This window comes from Dreissena polymorpha, chromosome 1, assembly GCF_020536995.1.
Source record: "Dreissena polymorpha isolate Duluth1 chromosome 1, UMN_Dpol_1.0, whole genome shotgun sequence".
Taxonomy (NCBI): domain Eukaryota; kingdom Metazoa; phylum Mollusca; class Bivalvia; order Myida; family Dreissenidae; genus Dreissena; species Dreissena polymorpha.
In genome coordinates, this window is record NC_068355.1 from 144,260,982 (window position 1) to 144,279,634 (window position 18,653).

Genomic DNA, 18,653 nt, shown 5'->3' on the forward strand with positions numbered 1-18,653 from the left:
TCAAGTAAAGTAAGTATTGTGTGTGGTGTATCAAAATAACTAAATAAGCCTACCTGCTAACAAAGAGACTGATAAATGGGATGCCATTAATACAAAATTGAAGACCATTTATTATTTTCAACGTGGCATGTAGACGGGTTAAACTCTTCAACAGTTAAATGCACTTCATGGCACATGTTAAATAAATATGAACGTTTTGGTATGATGATTGTCTACGCTTATCGGCAGGTCGCTTAACTGAATCATTTTACACACAAAACAATATTAAATCGGTGTGACTTAAACAAATTTGAACACGGTATTATATAAACTTTAGTATTTCATCCATAAACATAATAAATTTGGTAATATTAATCCAGCAACAGTGAAGGTCAGTTCCAGGTGTTTTTCGCACTTAATCAAACAACATCAGATAATACATATCTTAGGGACTGATTTTGAGATTTTAAAAGTAAATATTTATTGTTTATATAATAAACAATTGTCAATAAGTATACAGCACATACGCGTTATGTATATAACCAACGAGTGGCCAATTGACTAGTGCATGGCATATAAATATAGTACATGTTCATATACAAACACAAAATTAGCGAGAGGTCTGTCCCTGAACGTCACAACACAATTGTCAGATAATATATAAGGATCTAGAACTTTGAAACTGAAAAAATATGGAAATAACTGTGTTAACACATCAAATATGTATGACTGAAGCCGAGAGTATTAACACAAGTAAATTAACCAATATCAACACCTTCCTCATTTCTCCCATTTACAAGCATGAAGCATGTCATTTTATAGAATCAAAGTTATATCGTTCCGTACTATGTCACATATTTATCTAGGAATTCTTGAATTGCTTAATTGTCATCAGGCAAAGAATCTTTCATACAAGCATAGATATTATCATGAACAGCATACTGATATTACAAATATATACTAATCTTCATATTATTCCATTTATGAGCGTGCATACATGAAAGGTACAGAGATTTCAGGCCATATAACAGTTGAGCACGTAATTTCTTATGTCGTAAACTATTGCGTATGCAATGAAGAAGAATGTAAATGGTCGTAACTAGCATACAGTTCAATGCTGTGCGTATTATCAAAGTCCTTTATATAAGTCTTCACGTGACAAATTGCATATACAGAACAATATATATATATAACTTAACTTAAAAAATATTTAAACTGGGGGTCTTTGTCTATGAATATTAAATCACGTATGACATATACATGGAACATTTCAGCCAACAAATCAAAATTGTCGAGGTAATAGACTAAACACAATGCAATCAAGATGTTCACATAATGACGTATTTCTGTTTTCATTCTGATTGTCAACCTATTACCAACCCACGCGAAAGACAATATAATCTAACCGGACATGAGGTCCGACAACATTTGAAATTTCCCGGGCCTTACCAGATTTTGCCGGACCTTGTTCTTCGTAAACCAAACAATATAAAATATCATTTAAAATTTTATTTTTATTATTATGAAGTTCACAATGTCTAACAATTTTAAATACAACAAAAGAACAACTTAATAAACAGTTTATATTTAAAATATGGTAAAACTTTCAATAAATAGCGAAGAAAGCTTTGTGGTTTTGTTTTAAAAATAACAATTAATTTGATCGCTGAATCAGCTTCTACTACTGCTGACTTTCACATAAAATTTTGACACGGAACAGCAACGGTCGTGTGGTACTCAAAAAATTATACATGTATTGAATAATTGCATTTTTATTTCACCATTTCCTATACAGTATTTTATTGATTCTTTTTGTATTAATAATTTGTTTATGAAACCACAAACCACGCGTTTAATGTAGATTGGCACTGGACATACTTCTAATATAATACAATATGAGCTATGCTAATCGTTTTGCGTAATAGGGCTTTCATCTTTACAATTTCTTTCATTTTCTGTCGATCAATATTAGAAACACCATATTGAAGGAACATATTATAAATGTTTGTGTAGAACGAGTGTGCTGCATATATAGGCACAAATGTTTTATTGCATACACCGAAAAATACTTTTGCAAATTGTCCCGAAATCTGAATTAAAAGTACTTAAGCATTCCGAATAAATAAAACGCTAAGGTATAGACACGTGCGTGGCCATATAACTAATTAAAACACGTTGACTGTGTGCAGATAAAAGTCGAATACGAACGAAATTGTGTCATTTCTGTAGCGTTTTATTGATTTTTTGGCTCTGTTTCAATAGGGTGATACATATAATATTTCTGTAGACACATGGTCGTCCCCTTTGCACGGCGGTTTATGTATGTTTGCAGGGCAAATGGCTTCAAATGTATACGTATATAATATTATAAGTACAAAATGAATGTTCATCTATTAATCGATACAAATTATTGACTTTTAAAATCGGTTTACATTTGTCATTTTTCGTTTGTTTAATATTGTGAGAGAAAAAAACGTGACTCGAAACAAGGCGTGACTCGAAATAAGGCGTGACTCGAAACAAAGCGTGACTCGAAACAAAGCGTGACTTGAAACATGGATGTACGTTCGTACATGTGCTTTCTAATGGTCCTCATTGACGTTATCATACACGCTTTACAAAACCTTGACGGCTGCGAGAAGCAGTTATCACAAACTTTAGACATTCGAATTTTAGACCGTCGATATAAATCAATGTCTTTTTAACACCTATGATTTATGTCGCTCAACATACCGTATTGTGTTTACTGAAGGTCCTCCGCTAGTACATGGCCGCCCCCCAGGAGAGTGGATCAGACGTTTTATTGCGAACACATTCGACTCATGATACGGAACAGGTTTCGTATTGCTTTTGAAGTACTACTATCCTCTGTTCGAGTTCAAATGAGGAGATTTTCAAGTACGTCCATAATCGCCCGTGTGATCATCTGACACAATCTATATACTCGTGATTTGCGGGAGGTCTGAGTCAACAAACAACGGTTGTAAAGTTTGTTAATCAAAAAAGCGAGGGTTAGATCAATCGTTATTATGGAAATAATGGAGACAATCTCTCACTTCTTATCATTAGACAATATGTGAAACAATGTTCCACGTTGATTGATATTGAATCATTATTATGTTGATTACCAGTATGGAAGTTAGTGGAATAACAATATTCATGCTGTTGTTTTTCTCAGGTATGTTTTAAAATGATTTGTCATTGAAGAGCATGGAGCAGATAAGTTCGTTTTTTATCATGATGAGTTGTTACTTATTTGATCAATCTAATGACGACAAATGAAATCCTCTTACTAGTATTTTAATTATGATAAAATAAAACCGTAAACACTTTTCGACAAATGACTATATTCCAGTATTTGCAGGACGATTAGTTGGTGTTGATGCACGTGGATATTGGCAACCCAGCAAGCTTCTATTAAAGACTATCTCATTCTCTGTGGTTCAAGAAAAAGACGCTGCCTCTGACCAAACGGCTTGCAATAAGATAAATCGAAGCTCTCCGTTTGGTTGCAATGGTTTCAAATCCTTAAAGTCAAAACAAAGAGTGGAAATAACTGACTTACTTCCAAAATTACCTTCGTCGGAACCAAACACAATACGAAATGAGACAGCTGGACAAAATTTTTCGAGCGAAGGACCGCTTCCCCAGATAAACATCAGCCTAGATAATACGTTGGCGGCACAATCTACAGAGCAGAATTCCACAAGCATCTTAACGGAAGTAATAAAAACAAAAATAGTTGGCGGTGTTAACACTGAACCCCGAGACTGGCCCTGGCAGGCGTCCATACAGTATAGAGGCGACGACCATCGCTGGTGGCACTTCTGTAGCGGAAGTTTGGTCTCCCCACGCTGGCTGGTCACTGCGGCCCATTGCGTGGCACTCCTCAAGTAAGCTCGTACAGTTTTCATCGTTGTATGCGTTTTCAGCTTCGCCTTTTCTCCGTCGTGCGTAGTCCGTCGTCAACATTTATCTTGTTATCAATCAAGAGGCCACATTCATGTCCAATGTTAAATAAACTTGGTAACAACATGTGTCCCAATGATATCTTTGACGAGTTCGAAAATCGTTCCGGTTGGATGAAAACATATGGCTGCCTGCGGGCGTGTCAGTTAAACCTTGTTTACACTCAAGAAAAAACATTTATTACCCAATCGTCATGAAACGAAGCTAGAACATAAGTTGAAATAATACCTTGGATTAGTTGGAAAAATGGTTCCGGTCTGTTGAAAAAACATGACCGCCAGGGGGGGGGGGGGGGCGGGGCAGAGAATGTTTCCTTGTATGGCTAGAGTAAAACCTTGTTAAAACTCTAGAAGTCACATTTTAGTCCAATCTTCATGATACTTGGTCAGAACATGTGTCTCACTGATATCTTGGTCGAGTTCGAAAATGGTTGCGGTTGGTTAAAATATTGCCGCCAGGGGTGAGGAAATTTTCATTATGTGGCTATAATAAATGCTTTTCAACTCTCTAGACGTCACATTTATTTCCAATCTTCATGAAAATTAGACAAAACATTTTGTATCTTTTACGACTTTGACAATGGTTCGTCAATGGCCGCCAGGTGGGGGCGGAGCATTCTTCAATATATGGCTATTTAAACCTTATTAACACTGTAGAAGTCACATTTTAGTGCATTCTAAATGAAACTTATCTCGGACATCTGTTCTCATGACTTCTCAGTCGAGTTCGAAAATACTTCCAGCTCGTTGAAAAACATGGACACGGAGAGGGCGCGGCAGTTTTCCGTATACATCTATTACTTTTGTGTTAACTTGATGACGCTATATTAGGCACAATTTGGGTTCAATCTTTATGAAACGAAGTCTGACATTTGACCCAATAAAATCTCGGTAAGATTGAAACTTGATCATGTGAGCTCAAAAACTAGGTGTTAAAAATAAAACATTGTATTACTTCAGAAGTCATTTTGTAGTCCAATCTTCATGCATCAACTCGCACTCAGCTCGGAATAGTTTTATTTTAATCATGTTGGGCTCAGGTGAGCGCCTCGGGACCCATGGTCATATTGTTGTTATTAAAAATGTCGTGATATAAAGAGTTTTCAGAAGACAATATAATTTTATCATTCACGTGGGTGTACATAGTACAATTGCATGTACATGCTTATTCACATGTATTGCTGTTATCTGTTGTTGATGTATGAGTGCCAATGTATTCTAGATTTGTTATGTAAAAAATCTGTATCATGGATTTATTTCTGTTGTTTTAGGATTTTATTTCTGCCATCTTTAAAGTTTCCCTTTTTTATCAAAATATCTTATGGATTTAGAATACTACCCGACGTAAACTTGTTAACTTGGCGTAATAACTTCAAATGTATAGATCTATGTGAATCGCCATTTGTAGGGATCATACCATCCGGGTTGTAGTTGGCGAGTATCGACTGAGCGTATATTCTCACAATGAGCAGGTTGTCAACCCGGAGAAAATTTATATGGTAATGTGAAATCTATAATAATCAGTAACGTTGGTCTTTATTGATAAATATCGTATTAACCCATTTATGCCTAGCGTGTAGAAAAAGGCCTTTGAAAAAGCGTAGACCCAGATGAGACGCCGCATGATGCGGCGTCTCATCTGGGTCTGTGCTGTTTGCTTAAAGGAATTTCTGTAAGAAATATTCTAAATATAGAAATAAATAATATAGACATCCCTTATTTTGGAAATAAATTGATGCAATTTAGAACGATGGGAGAGATCACTAGGCATAAATGGGTTGATATCGTAGTAATCATACATTTTATTGTGCGGGAGAGCAATATGAATCTCATTTAGATCTATTGCATTATGCGCATAAAGATACTTTGTTTGTGATCGTTTGCGTGGGATAAAATTATATGACTTATGAATATAAACGGCTCCCGATTTGTCCGAATGATTTTAGGTTGAACACAATATATTAATATATATCGCATATTGGATGGCCTTCAGATTTTCCCTAGTACCAGTCCATGTGCTAAGATAGCTTAAATACCAAGTGTGTACACATTACGAATAACTTGCGCATAAACGCAATAGGGGTACATACAGTTGTGTAGCTAAAACTTTTTTATTTACAACGTCATAAATAGGAAAATAACGGCACATTTATAGTATTGCGCGAGCTCTTAATAACTGTTTACTAAATTTCTGTCTCGGTTGAAGTCAAAATGTCTTTCTACAAGTAAATATCGATCATATTCAATACCTAAAAAATTTATAAATGAATAAAAAGGTTTGACGACGATTTTGTCATTCATATCTGAAATGTAAGACTGATTGCAAATTCATCTTGTCATTATAATGAACTTCACGTTTATAAAAACGTATATAACAACGTATATAACAACGTATATAACAACGTATATAACAACGTATATAACAACGTATATAACAACGTATATAACAACGTATATAACAACGTATATAACAACGTATGTTTATGTATAATATTGTGCCATTATGTTACACACAAATGTTTAATTTTATATAAACACAGCATTCATGTGTTATGTACTCACATTGTGTGAGCGCAATAATTTTAACAATTAAAATTTAGTATTGCATGACCCCCTTCATACTGAAATCATAAACATACCAATTCCATATGTAAACCAACATAATGTGTCGTGCTCTGAGAAAACTAGGCATAATGCATGTGCGTAAAGTGTCGTCCCAGATAAGCCTGTGCAGTCCGCACAGGCTAATCAGGGACGACACTTTCCGCTGTTATGACATTTGTCGTTTAAATGAAGTCTCTTCTTAGCACAAATCCAATTTAGGCGTAAAGTGTCGTCCCTTATAAGCCTGTGCGGACTAATCTGGGACGACACTTTACGTCCAGTTTTCTCAAAACGCGACTCTAATGATAACGATCGATACTAGTGTTATATCTTTGTCAGCACGGGTACTTCGATGCAAGAACGCACCTGTATGACATTGCCATGGTAAAGCTGACACACAACGTCTCCATGACGTGGAACGTGCAGACAATCCAAGCCATAAGCCCGAGACAGGACACGGAGAACAACCACGCCAACTGCCACATCTCTGGCTGGGGAAACGTCATAGGTTACTGACTAAACACTAATATAAGTTACAAAAAATACTTGCAATATATCATAGTTATAAGTTACAAAAAAATACTTGTAATATATCATAGTTTATTGCATCAAACTATTTTCGGCTATGTAATGTAATTCTGAGTAATAATTGTTTTAGATTATGACATGTCGGATTGCTTTTCACGAGTTTTATTACACCCATTTATCTTCGTTTTAGTTCGGTTATGTGTATTATTGAACTAAACACAAAAAACATACATACTGGTCGATTTTCATAAACAACTCAACCAAATTATCAGTAAAACTACTTATAATTCGAATAATGTGTACGTATTTTCTATTAAATATATCGAAATGACTTCCACCATCTCACGTGTAACTGACCCCTGATAACCGTATGTAGGCTCCACGACCGACGTGTTCCTGTCAGATATCCTGCTGCAGAGCCCCATGAAAGTACTGCTCCACAGCGAGTGCAGCGTCCATAACTACGATCTATCGAACTCCCAGCTGTGCGTGTTCAGCCACGTCGCGTCAGCCTGCACGGTAGTGTTACACATGCAGCATAAGATGACGTCATGATGTATTTTGTGCTTGTTTCAATGCACCAGTACTAGCTGCATTGGTAGTCATAAAAAACACGTATTTATTACGGGTGTGTCTGCATCAGCACTTACAGCATTTGTAGACTTCATGACTTGTATTCGTTATTGTTCTGATTGTATAAGCAGCAGCTTTTATTTGTAGACGTCATCTTAAGTATTTGCTATTTATATTATCAACGGCAATTGGTACAATGGGTAACAACATTTAATAATAATAATAATAACTTTATTTCATGAAGAATTCACATAAAGACATAATTTCTTTTTTACAATGTGGTCTTCAGTAACAAAACACAAGTATACATATTAAAACATGCATACGAACATACAAGGGAAAAAAGAAAATGAACTATACAGTTAAATATTATAATAACTTCCTTATCAATTCCGACGACGACGACGAAGACGACGACGACGATGATAATGATGACGATGATGATTATGATAATACAAAATATGCAAAATATGATACAAAAATCAATTTTTCAAAAATTAATCTTTCAAAATAAATCTCATCAGACACATCACAATAAAGTATTTACATAGAATAATTAAAAAATGAGCATACATATATATCAATGATTTGTTTGTAGGTATTCTTTAAATTATATTTTGAATGTAGTATTCGAAGACACTTGTCGGATGCTTATTGGAATTGAATTCCATTTGGTTCGTGACCGAAACGAAAACGCTCGTTTTCCCTAGTTTGTTTTAAACGGAATAGATGATATATCAGTGTGTGTGATGGATCTTAGAGCGTACACATTGTTATTTGAGATATGAATAACATTATTGAAATAGAAGGGCATTGCGTCTATAACAAACTTATGAACAATAGATCCAATAAAAAGTGCATCTGTTATTGAATGTCAACCAACCAAGTTCTTTGAATAAGGGAGCTGAAGGAGTTGAATATGGTTTATTCAGTATTATTTTAGCAGCTCGTTTTTGTATCGAATGTATTTTACGTAAGTGTGACTGTGTTGCTTAAAGGGGCCTTTTCACAGATTTTGGCATTTTTTAACTTATTCATTAAATGCTTTATATCGATAAATGTAAACATTGGATCGTAAAAGCTCCAGTAAAAAATCAAGAATAAAATTAAAAAAAGGAAAAGAACATTGCCCGGACCAGGTTTCGAACCAGTGACCGCTGGAGTCCTGCCAGAGTCCTGAAGTAAAAACGCTTTAGCCTACTGAGCTATTCCGCCGAGTAGATACACTTGAAGTATTTTATACCTTATATAAGCAATCTTCGTATTTTCACAAAATTTAACGACAAAAACAGAACTCTCCAAATTATTCAATCGTTTCGCGTTGCAACGCTTTATAATTTTTAGGTTTTAAAATCGTCAAAAGATGCATATAATGGCTATATTAGACCATGGTAAATGTTCAGTATTACTGTTTCCTCACAAATATCATAACTAAAACGAAAATTTGCGAATCTGAAACAACTTTTTTCAATTTTGTCAATTTACCAAAGCGTGAAAAGATCCCTTTAACACCATAATGCGCAACAATAATCCATAGTCGTTTCATAGTTAATAAAATAGTTTATTCGTTTTAATAAGGCCAGTTTAACGTTAAGTTTACGACATACACTGTTTATGTGAGATTGCCATGTAAGATGCTCATCAATCGTAACTCCTAGTAAATTAAATTCTTTGGTTTGTTCAAGGATAATGCCATTTATATTAAGTCTTAGATTGTCAGTAGAATTACGAGCTTTTGTTTGGATGAATTGACATGTTATTAAAGGAACACCATGTTGCTATACTGTCCAAATCGTTTTGCAAATGTAATTGTAAATTATGAATGTTATAATCCGATACGTGTAATGTTGAATTGTCTGCGTAAAGATCAATTGTTGAGTTTTTAACGAAGGATGGGATGTCACTAATGTAAATAAGAAATAAAATTGGCCCAAGTATAGAGCCTTGTGGTACACCGGCTTTGATATAAATTTTCTGGAACCTATTTTAATACACTGTCTTCTATTAGAAAGATAAGATTTCATCAAAGCAAGAGCATTGTCAGAAAAATGGTACATGCTGAGTTTTTCAAGTAAAATGCCATGACCTACTAAATCGAATGCTTTCCGGAGATCCAGGAAAATTGATCCAACCATGCGACCAGAATCAATATACTGTTACCAAGAATCCACAAGGCGAATCAATGATGTTTGACAGGAATGATTTTGGCGGAAACCAGATTGGTAACTGTGGAGTAGTTCATGCGTTCAAGATATGATTTAAGTTGATTTGTCATGTGTCTCTCAAATATCTTCGAAATTGTTGGGAGAATAGAAATTGGTCTATAATTGCTAAGATCACTTATATCTGCACCTTTATGTATTGGCAAAACATATGCATCTTTAAGCCGGTCAGGAAAAATTCCAGCAATTATACAATTATTAATAATAGAAGTAATCGGACCTACAATGGTATCCCCACAATATTTGAGAATTTTAGAATATTGTCTATTCCGGCAGCTTTGGATATTTTGAGTCTATTATTTTCCGAACTTCAAATATCGTAATCTGAGGAATGTCAAATACATGAATTCCTTTTTTTTGTCTAAAAATGTTTTGAAATTTTGATAAATGTTTGGGTCATATTTTCTTTTCGAAACTATATGGGAAATGTTGATGAAATGATTGTTAAACTCTTCTAAAATATCTTCAACATTTTCAATATCTTTATTATTTATCCTTATTTTTGTTGGAAGAGCAAGTGAAGTTTGTGGTTTTGTTAAAGCTTTAAGAATATTCCATAGATGCTAAACTGATGCATTTTCCTTCACCGATTGGTTATAAAACTGCCTTTTACTTTTTTATTAGGAATGTTACACGATTTCGCTGTTTCTTGTATTCATCTATTTGATGATGCTTTTTTAACCAATCGCGAATTTTGATATCTTGTCTTATTTCCGCTGTAAACCAACTGGGTAGACGATCAGATTTTATTCTTTTTGTTTTTAATGGTGCGTGAACGTTTAGCGCTTCATTAATTTTATTTAGTAAATAACTAAGTGAAGTATTTGGATTTGCTATTGTTTCAACATGTTCTACATTTGACATTAACATTAACATTTGCGCAACTACCGTGGTATACTAGTTGTTTCTTTGCGAAACCGCACTTTTAAGATAGTTTGTTGCACATTCGCGACATAAGATTGGTATATCTGAGGTTTCGCATTGACGTCACATTATAAGATGACTTTGTATGCTTCTGTCACAATGGTAGTATATGGTTTATGTCTTCGTATGTTAAGTCACTGCATTATTAGACGTCCTTTTACATCAATATATCACTGTTGAAGTTTATTTTCTGGTGCATAAGTATCACTGCATTGGTAGAGTAGCATGTGTGTCATTGCATCGGTATACTTGTTGGTGCATCGATGTCACTGCGTCGTCAGCGTCGTGGTGGTAAAGATGTCTGTTATTGTATACAATATTCGGGTATTACATAGCTAGTCATGCTGGTTAAGATGTGTGCCGTTGTATTGGCAAAATTTACCTCATGCCAGATTTAGGCATGTTAGCACATAACGCTCTGTTGAACTTTATTGGAAAATTTATGTCAACAAATGTTTTTCTGTGTTGGTAAATACTTGTCAAAGTAAGTCTCGTTAAGATGTGTCTGTTAATTTGTGAACGTGATACATCTGTATCAAGGTGGTGATAGATGCGTTTATACGGGTTGCACCACTCAATAGTTAAACCGTTGTGCTGTACCGTGATAAACGCGTCATTGTATTTAAGGCGTGTTGGCACATCTTCGATGTTGCTATGTGTGGTGCTTGTAAGATTACCGATCGCCTCGGGCATCGTACAGAAATATTACGTACAATCCTTAGTTATTTGTTCCATTTATTAAAGCGCCAATTGCAACTTTTTGAGTCTCACTTGGTAAACAGAACAAGAATGTCGAATTTGCAATACTAGATCATTTTGTTACATATTGTTGTCATGTTCATTATTTATTGCATACATCTGAATCTGGGGTGGCCATTTTTATTTGTGAGCGTTAGCTCACAAATAATGCAGACCGAATTTTGCAAATCAGTATGCCTTAGCTACGCTATGAACCGAAACCCGTGACTGCCTGTGTGGATAACTCCAGTAAAATCTAGCAGACGACAGAATGCTAAAAGCGTCTGCTTTAACCACCGCATCTGCCTGTTCTCACTGGAACAGTACATAGTGTGTATTTAACAGCTTGTAAGACAACGTTGGCCAGTCTAGTGTTTATCATTGAAATCTGTACATATTGGCTGCTTTCAGGGAAAACGGGGCTTAATGCATGTCAATAAGATTAGCCTGTGCACACTGATTAGCTGTATCAATGATTTGAAAAAAAACACACATCTCGACCTGTGTTTTAAGACACACTCTTTATCAATTTGAAATGGTTGTGGTCATTTCAAACTTGCGATATAAAAAGCTACAACATAATTTTGTAAACTGAGTTGCGTCTAAGATTATACAACAGCGAACAAATCCAGTGCCTTCAGCGCTTTGATTGCTGTACGTTGTCCATTTCATGTAACTTGCCAACATAGGTCAGTTGTGAATGGCAATCGATATGATGGTAAATTACAATAATAACACATTATACCGAAAAATATTCTCATGCAAAATTGAGATCCTGATTTCGTCCTATTTTGGTTGGTGAAAATGTCATCCCAGGCATTTACGAAGCGCTTTTGCAAGGGCATGCACTCGTGTAAATTCACCGACATTTTAACTTACAATTACCTCCTCTGTACTGTGTTATATTGTACATAATTATTCCATCGGCAGCATTAATTACAGAATTACAATTCCCGATATTTGAACTATGATAAGGTTGAACGTTTGGTCTATACTGTCAATACGATTAAAACACTGAAAATAACTCAGCTTTAAAAATAACATGTATTCTTGTCGTTTTATAGGGTGACAGTGGCGGTCCGCTTGTGTGCGCCGTGGGGAGCGAATGGCGGCTGACAGGTGTGGCGTCCTGGGTGGCTAGCAGCACGTGCGCGCCCTCCTATCCAAACGTGTACACGCGCATGTCTTTTTACATAGACTGGATGAACACTGTCATCAACTCTAAGTAGAGCCCGTGCATGCGCATGGTGTTGTATTTCGGCGTTTCCGGTGACTATCACAACGACACCATAGCGCTATATGGAGTGCCTTAATTTTGTATCTGCAAGTAATCTCGTTCGGTTGCACTGATGGTTACGGACTTTGAACCCCTAGGAAGACAATATGTTTTATTTCAATATTGCATATGTTTTAATAACTATTGTAGACAAGTCAAAACATATCTTTATCTTTGTTAATATTATTCACGACATTAAAACAAGATATTTCTAGTCATGTCCTTTTCAGTAATCGTTATTTTCAAAGACTTCCACGAAGTTAGGGTTCAGCGCAAAATCCATTTGTTTTCAACTTCTAGTTGAAGAGGAAACGGCGTTTTACAATTGTCAATGTTATTGAAATCAGAAATTTGCTTGTATATGTAAATGCATATAGATCTGAAAGTATCAGTATTGTGTTGTATGACTATTACAATATACAGACATATTTTTAAATGGCAAAGTTGTATGATACATATAAATTTGACATTTACAAATAAACATATAAAAGTAAATTCAATAATACTGTATTGATATGATAGAGATTACAATTTTAGTATGAAAGGTGTCCTCTTTATCAAATTCTAGTATTGAAATGGGTCCAGTTTATCAAAATTCTTGTATTGAAATGGGTCCACTTTCTCAATGGTATCGTATGCTTTTTTTTTTAAATTGTTTCCAAATTGGTCTACTTTATCAGAGTTCCGGTATAAAAATGGTCATTGTCGGCTCGATTGGTCATTGTCGGCTCGCGTACTACTTAAATGTACCCTGGGTACTCTGAAGTATGTTTAAATGAACCCCAGATATAAACGGATAATATACTAAAACGTACCCTGGAATTCTAACGCTAAATTTGTCGGCTTTTTTCAAACAATATGAATGTTTCATATTTATGCCAATATATTGTATAATGGAATCTATATCATCGAATCTCATACTTAAAAAGCATTTTGCGACAGGTCTTGTTGAAAGAGAATCGCGTTTCGTATTTGACGCCATCGGATTTTATGCGGGAATAGAGCTCGGGTACAGTATACATTAGCAGGGTACGTTTAGGTATATTTTCCGTACCCGGGGTACATTCAAGTATACTTATAAGTACCCGTTGTACATTTAAGTAGTACCCGAGCCGACAATGACCAATCGAGCCTCAGTGGGACACTAAAATTTTTGAAGTTATCCCCCGGGGATCAATTTGTGATCATGAAATTGGTAGTCTGCACCGCTGGAAAATGTTTGTTGGGGGATCCCGTTATGTCAGAAAATACCGACGTCCAATCAAACAGCTAATACCGTAAACCCATAAAAAATAGTACGCGGTATTCGTGATTCATTCTCATCCATTGGTTACAAGCTGTGTTATTTTGGATAAATACACGTCATATGTGTTACTAAATATAGAAAAGGATATCCCATAATTTTCATCAATATTCGTATATGTATATATACTTGACCATTGACGGCATAAAATACAAAACAACAGCAAAAGAAAACGAATACACTTTTACATTACTGGATACACTTGAACGTTTTGAAAATGAAATAATAGCTACGAATTACATGTGAATTTGCGCGTTTACTTTAAGTCTGATGCAATGTAAATCTGGTCTTGACCTTGCCAGTTGATTTTCAAAAATATAATTGTATGCTCAATATTACAAACTGTACAATACCTTAGCTAAAAAAGTGTAACAAACATAAGTTATAAATAAGAAAAAAACACTGTGAATGTTATTAAATAAAATATCGATTTCGTTTAAAGAAATACAAAATAAAAGGAACTCTTTTTTTCGGCGCAATGATTGGGAATGCTCATTGTCACTTCCGTCTAATTCTGACTACAACATCGAGCAACATGTCAAACAAAAACGCATCTGAAAACGATATACAGAAACTTTAGTGTGATATCTCAGTGATTATGGCGTCGACTAATCAAGTAATTAAGCATAATTGTGTATGTCTTAATCATCTAAAGGAGAATTCTTCGCGAGAAAGTTACGAAACCGGTACAAAAGCTGTTGTACTTGTAGACACGGACCTAGCTTGGTGTTGCGAAAAGTGGCGAAGACCGCTTAAAATAGAAGTCGGACACTTCCATTGGTGTGGTGGAACTTTTGTTAAACTTTTATCACCCATACCTTGATCGGTAAGTTATCAAAATGTGGTGTTAAGAGATTGTTATTGTGATGAATCGGAATTCTAGACAAAGTCAAGCCCAGTGCCGCGGTTTTGGAGGTGGATGTGCAAACAATAGCAACTTTCACAAGTTATTGCGGTTAGATAGTGTTGGAGAAGTAACATCTGGAAGAAAGCCCATGAACTTAAATCAACCCATAGAACGTACTCAGAATAACAAATCAAATCATATTAACAGCACAATGGCAATTCTACAACCAACATTATTTGAAAGTTGGAACTCGGGATGTGTAGCTTCAAACAGCCTTACTTGTTCCCACCAGTCAAAACCATTCACACTCTTTAAGAGCATGTTTTTGTGCAACAACAACAACCCAGGGCGATTGTTTCAGTACACCAGTGCAGATATTACCAACAGAAATACAGACTTTTGTTCAATGGACAACTCAGGTAGTGTGAATTCCAAACGGGCCAGATCAACAATTGATAATTTGTGTAGCAATCATATTCAACAAACCATGGTAATTCCAGAGTGTCAAAAGTACATTCCCCCTCCTTTGAGGGTGGGGCATGATCATAATAAACCTTGTATTACTCCTTATAATGCAAGGTTGCTTGCTAATAGTCGGAAAGTTGACTCGTCGGAACCCAAACTTCTAGCACACTCCATGAATACCCAGTCCAACGTATGTGTAAGTATTGACAGAAAATGCTCAGACGACAGCAAAAAAATACAAATTTCTGCTGATTTAGTTAAATGCATATTGAAGGAAAACAAGGTACCGGATGAGGCTGTTGGGAAAAGACAACAAGGTTGTGGTCCAATAAATAACATTGACAGTGTTAATAAAGAATCTTCTACATCAAGCACTGACTGGTTCGAATATAATTGTCAGAGTAAATATGTCCCAATTGTAATAAGTAAAGACAAACTGAAGAGTGAAAACTTGTCAAAAGCAGAAGAGTCTAAAAATATTATTTCGCAACATGCAGAAAAACAAAGTGGCATTCACAGTTGGTTCAGTAATGAATTTGACGAGAACGTACAGAAAACTGTGAACTTGCATTCATCTAGTCATGACTGTGATAATGTTGATGAGAAATGCTTTGTTTCACAAAATGTGTTGCCTATCAAATCAAACAGTTCAACAATAAGAGAACAGGAATGCATCACAGAACTTCAACCAGCTGTGTTGTTTTGCAGAGCCGTCGGCAAAAAAGCTCGGCCCTCAAAAAAGAAAAGACGTCAACAACAGTCTCGACAGAAAGCTCCTCTAGTTCTGGATTCACATAGAGGTAATGAAAAAAACAGTGAAGCTTCTATGAAACTTGATAATACTGTGTGCATCAACATTCATTCATTCCAGTTTACCTGTGATAGCGATACATGTAGTTCAGATTGGAGTGATGATGAAGGTGAATTTGATGAAGATTTCTCGTCTCTTGAAGAGGACAGAGATCTTGGTCTTCGCTGCAATAATCTATTTACCTCATTGAGCATTTTAAGTGGTCCCTGCGCCATTTCAAATGCATGTGATAACGAAAACTCTGCTGTGTCTTCAAGGTTGCAGGCCATAAATAACTCCTGGCAGGCACAAAATGAGTCTCAACCAACACAACAGAGGCAGTCAAAGAAACAGGTATGCCAAAACAATAAGCATGGTCAAGAACTGAATAATAATCAAACTGTAATAATAATAATAAGTTATCTTTAACTGTAATTTTCAAAATTGACTGAAATATGCCCATAAGGAACTAAAGCCTCTGATTTAAACTGATCACATACAATGAGATAAATGCATAATGACACTAAAGCATTCTATGGTGCGGATATAACGTTTACTTGAACACTTAAGTATGACTTCAGCGTTTTGTGTTTTTTATCATTATATGAACTCCTGTCATTCGATGTGACACATACTTTTAGAACAATTGACATTCTCAATAAAAGTATTCCATGTTTATTTGGTTGAATTTCAGGTTCGGTTTGCAGCAGACCATGATTTGACTTCAGTCCACACTATCATAGCTTGGGGACACGCTTACGCAGCAGCCAGGAAAGGTCCTTGGGAGGAATATGCCAGAGATCGGGCTCGGTTTGCTCGGAGGATTGAGGAATGTGGTGCTGTTCTGAATCCAATTCTCTCACCAATTCACAGATCCAATGTGTTCACTCAGCGGTTAATGGCTAATGATAATTAAGCATTTACTTTCACTGTTTCATGCCAAGTGCCTTTTTAATGTTTTATCATTTTCATATTTGTACGCAGGTGTGGGTCATTGAAGTACCTGATTATGTTTTGGAAGTGTTTGAATGTTCATTATCTTATCAGAAGAGGCTTTTATTTTATTTGTTTAATTCCAATTTAGAAATTGGCAGAGTGACATTTTTATATTAATAAAACAGTAAATACATGTTACATATGTATTTGTTTATTTAACATTTCATTATATGGGCCTCCTCCAAAATAAGATGGGTCCCTTTTGACTAAGATAATTTTTTTCTTGATTTTCTAAAGGTCATTTATATCTTATAATTTTAATTCATTCGCTTATGGTTTTAAATAATAGTAATCAAATTGTTTATTTACACTGTTAATTTACAGACGCATATAATTTTAAGTGCATTATTTTTAGTGCATTTACAAGGTAATATTTTGGCAGTATTTTTTCTCTTTAGAAATTATTATCTGAAGTAGTTAATTTTTAATATCTTTAAGTTAAGGTTTAATTGACATGAAGATTAAACTATTCTACAGGTATGCAAGTTATAATTGTATAATTTTTATTAATATTAATCACAGTTTTCTTTGTCCCTGTTGTTTCCGAATTCATATTTAATGGTTGTTTTAACTGTAAAATGACATTGAAGTCTTTAACAAATGTTCCTTTGAAGATTGCTTGTTATAAGTTGTATAAAATGATTGTAGTACTAGTGACCTTAAGATAAGGTGGATGGTTAGCTAAAGTCAAAATTGAGGACAATACAATTTGCCGGCATGGAAATTATTCGGGTACATTAAATATCAATGCATGATAAATTTATTCTGTTTTATGAGTTAAATTAATGCTTTCATGTTTACATGTGTACTTCAAAATGTATTTCGTAAGAAGTGATTTTTTGTTTAGTCTGTGTTTACATAACTGTCATGGATGATGAAATAAACATGTAACTAAGGAAATGTTTAACACACTGAATTTATAGATCTCACTAAAGGCCATAAATAGAACACACTGAATGTATAGATCTCACTAAAGTCCATAAATAGAAATAACCTCTGAAGGTAGGGTGGACATTCTGTTTGACATGTTTAAGGAAATTCAAATTGCAGCATCTCTGTTTGTGTTATTTATTATACATGTAATAAATATGAAAACTTGTGCAAATTGTTAAAATGTTTAGCCATAACATAAACAGAATACACAACAAATTACATACATAATGACATTAATAAGCAGTCAAACAAACAAATACAATAATAAGAAAAGACTGAATGAATGTCTGTGGAATGATTGTTAATTTAATGGATATGTACAAGCTTGTATAACTTAAAGTGAAGAGGTAAAGCCATTGATTTTGCGCAGTTATGAATTCTACTGGTAAACATTTTTTGTAACAGGATGTTATTTACATTATATTTTCTGAAATTGATTCAGTTTAACCACTGTCGCACCTGACTGCCTTTGCATTATGAATCAAACCAAATCAGTACTGTTTTTAT

At 34.9% G+C, this 18,653-nt stretch overlaps 2 protein-coding genes across 3 annotated transcripts; both read left to right on the top strand.

Moving 5' to 3' along the window:
• Nucleotides 1-2,978: 2,978 nt before the first annotated feature.
• Nucleotides 2,979-13,203, top strand: LOC127853801 (elastase-1-like). Of its 2 annotated transcripts, none has more exons than XM_052388582.1 (6): nt 2,979-3,157; nt 3,344-3,872; nt 5,356-5,446; nt 6,891-7,059; nt 7,456-7,598; nt 12,601-13,203. In XM_052388582.1, the coding sequence occupies exons 1-6, from the start codon at nt 3,097-3,099 to the stop codon at nt 12,763-12,765; spliced, it is 1,158 nt and encodes a 385-aa protein (XP_052244542.1). In that variant the 5' UTR covers nt 2,979-3,096; the 3' UTR covers nt 12,766-13,203. The 2 variants fall into 2 exon arrangements, with proteins under 2 accessions (XP_052244542.1, XP_052244532.1); XM_052388572.1 differs by having other exon boundaries at nt 2,980-3,157; nt 3,335-3,872.
• A 1,263-nt stretch (nt 13,204-14,466) lies between these two features.
• LOC127853775 (uncharacterized) lies at nt 14,467-18,312 on the top strand. Its single transcript, XM_052388545.1, has 2 exons — nt 14,467-16,571; nt 16,912-18,312. Exons 1-2 carry the CDS (start codon nt 14,982-14,984, stop codon nt 17,131-17,133), a joined length of 1,812 nt encoding a protein of 603 aa, XP_052244505.1. The 5' UTR covers nt 14,467-14,981; the 3' UTR covers nt 17,134-18,312.
• Nucleotides 18,313-18,653: the final 341 nt, after the last annotated feature.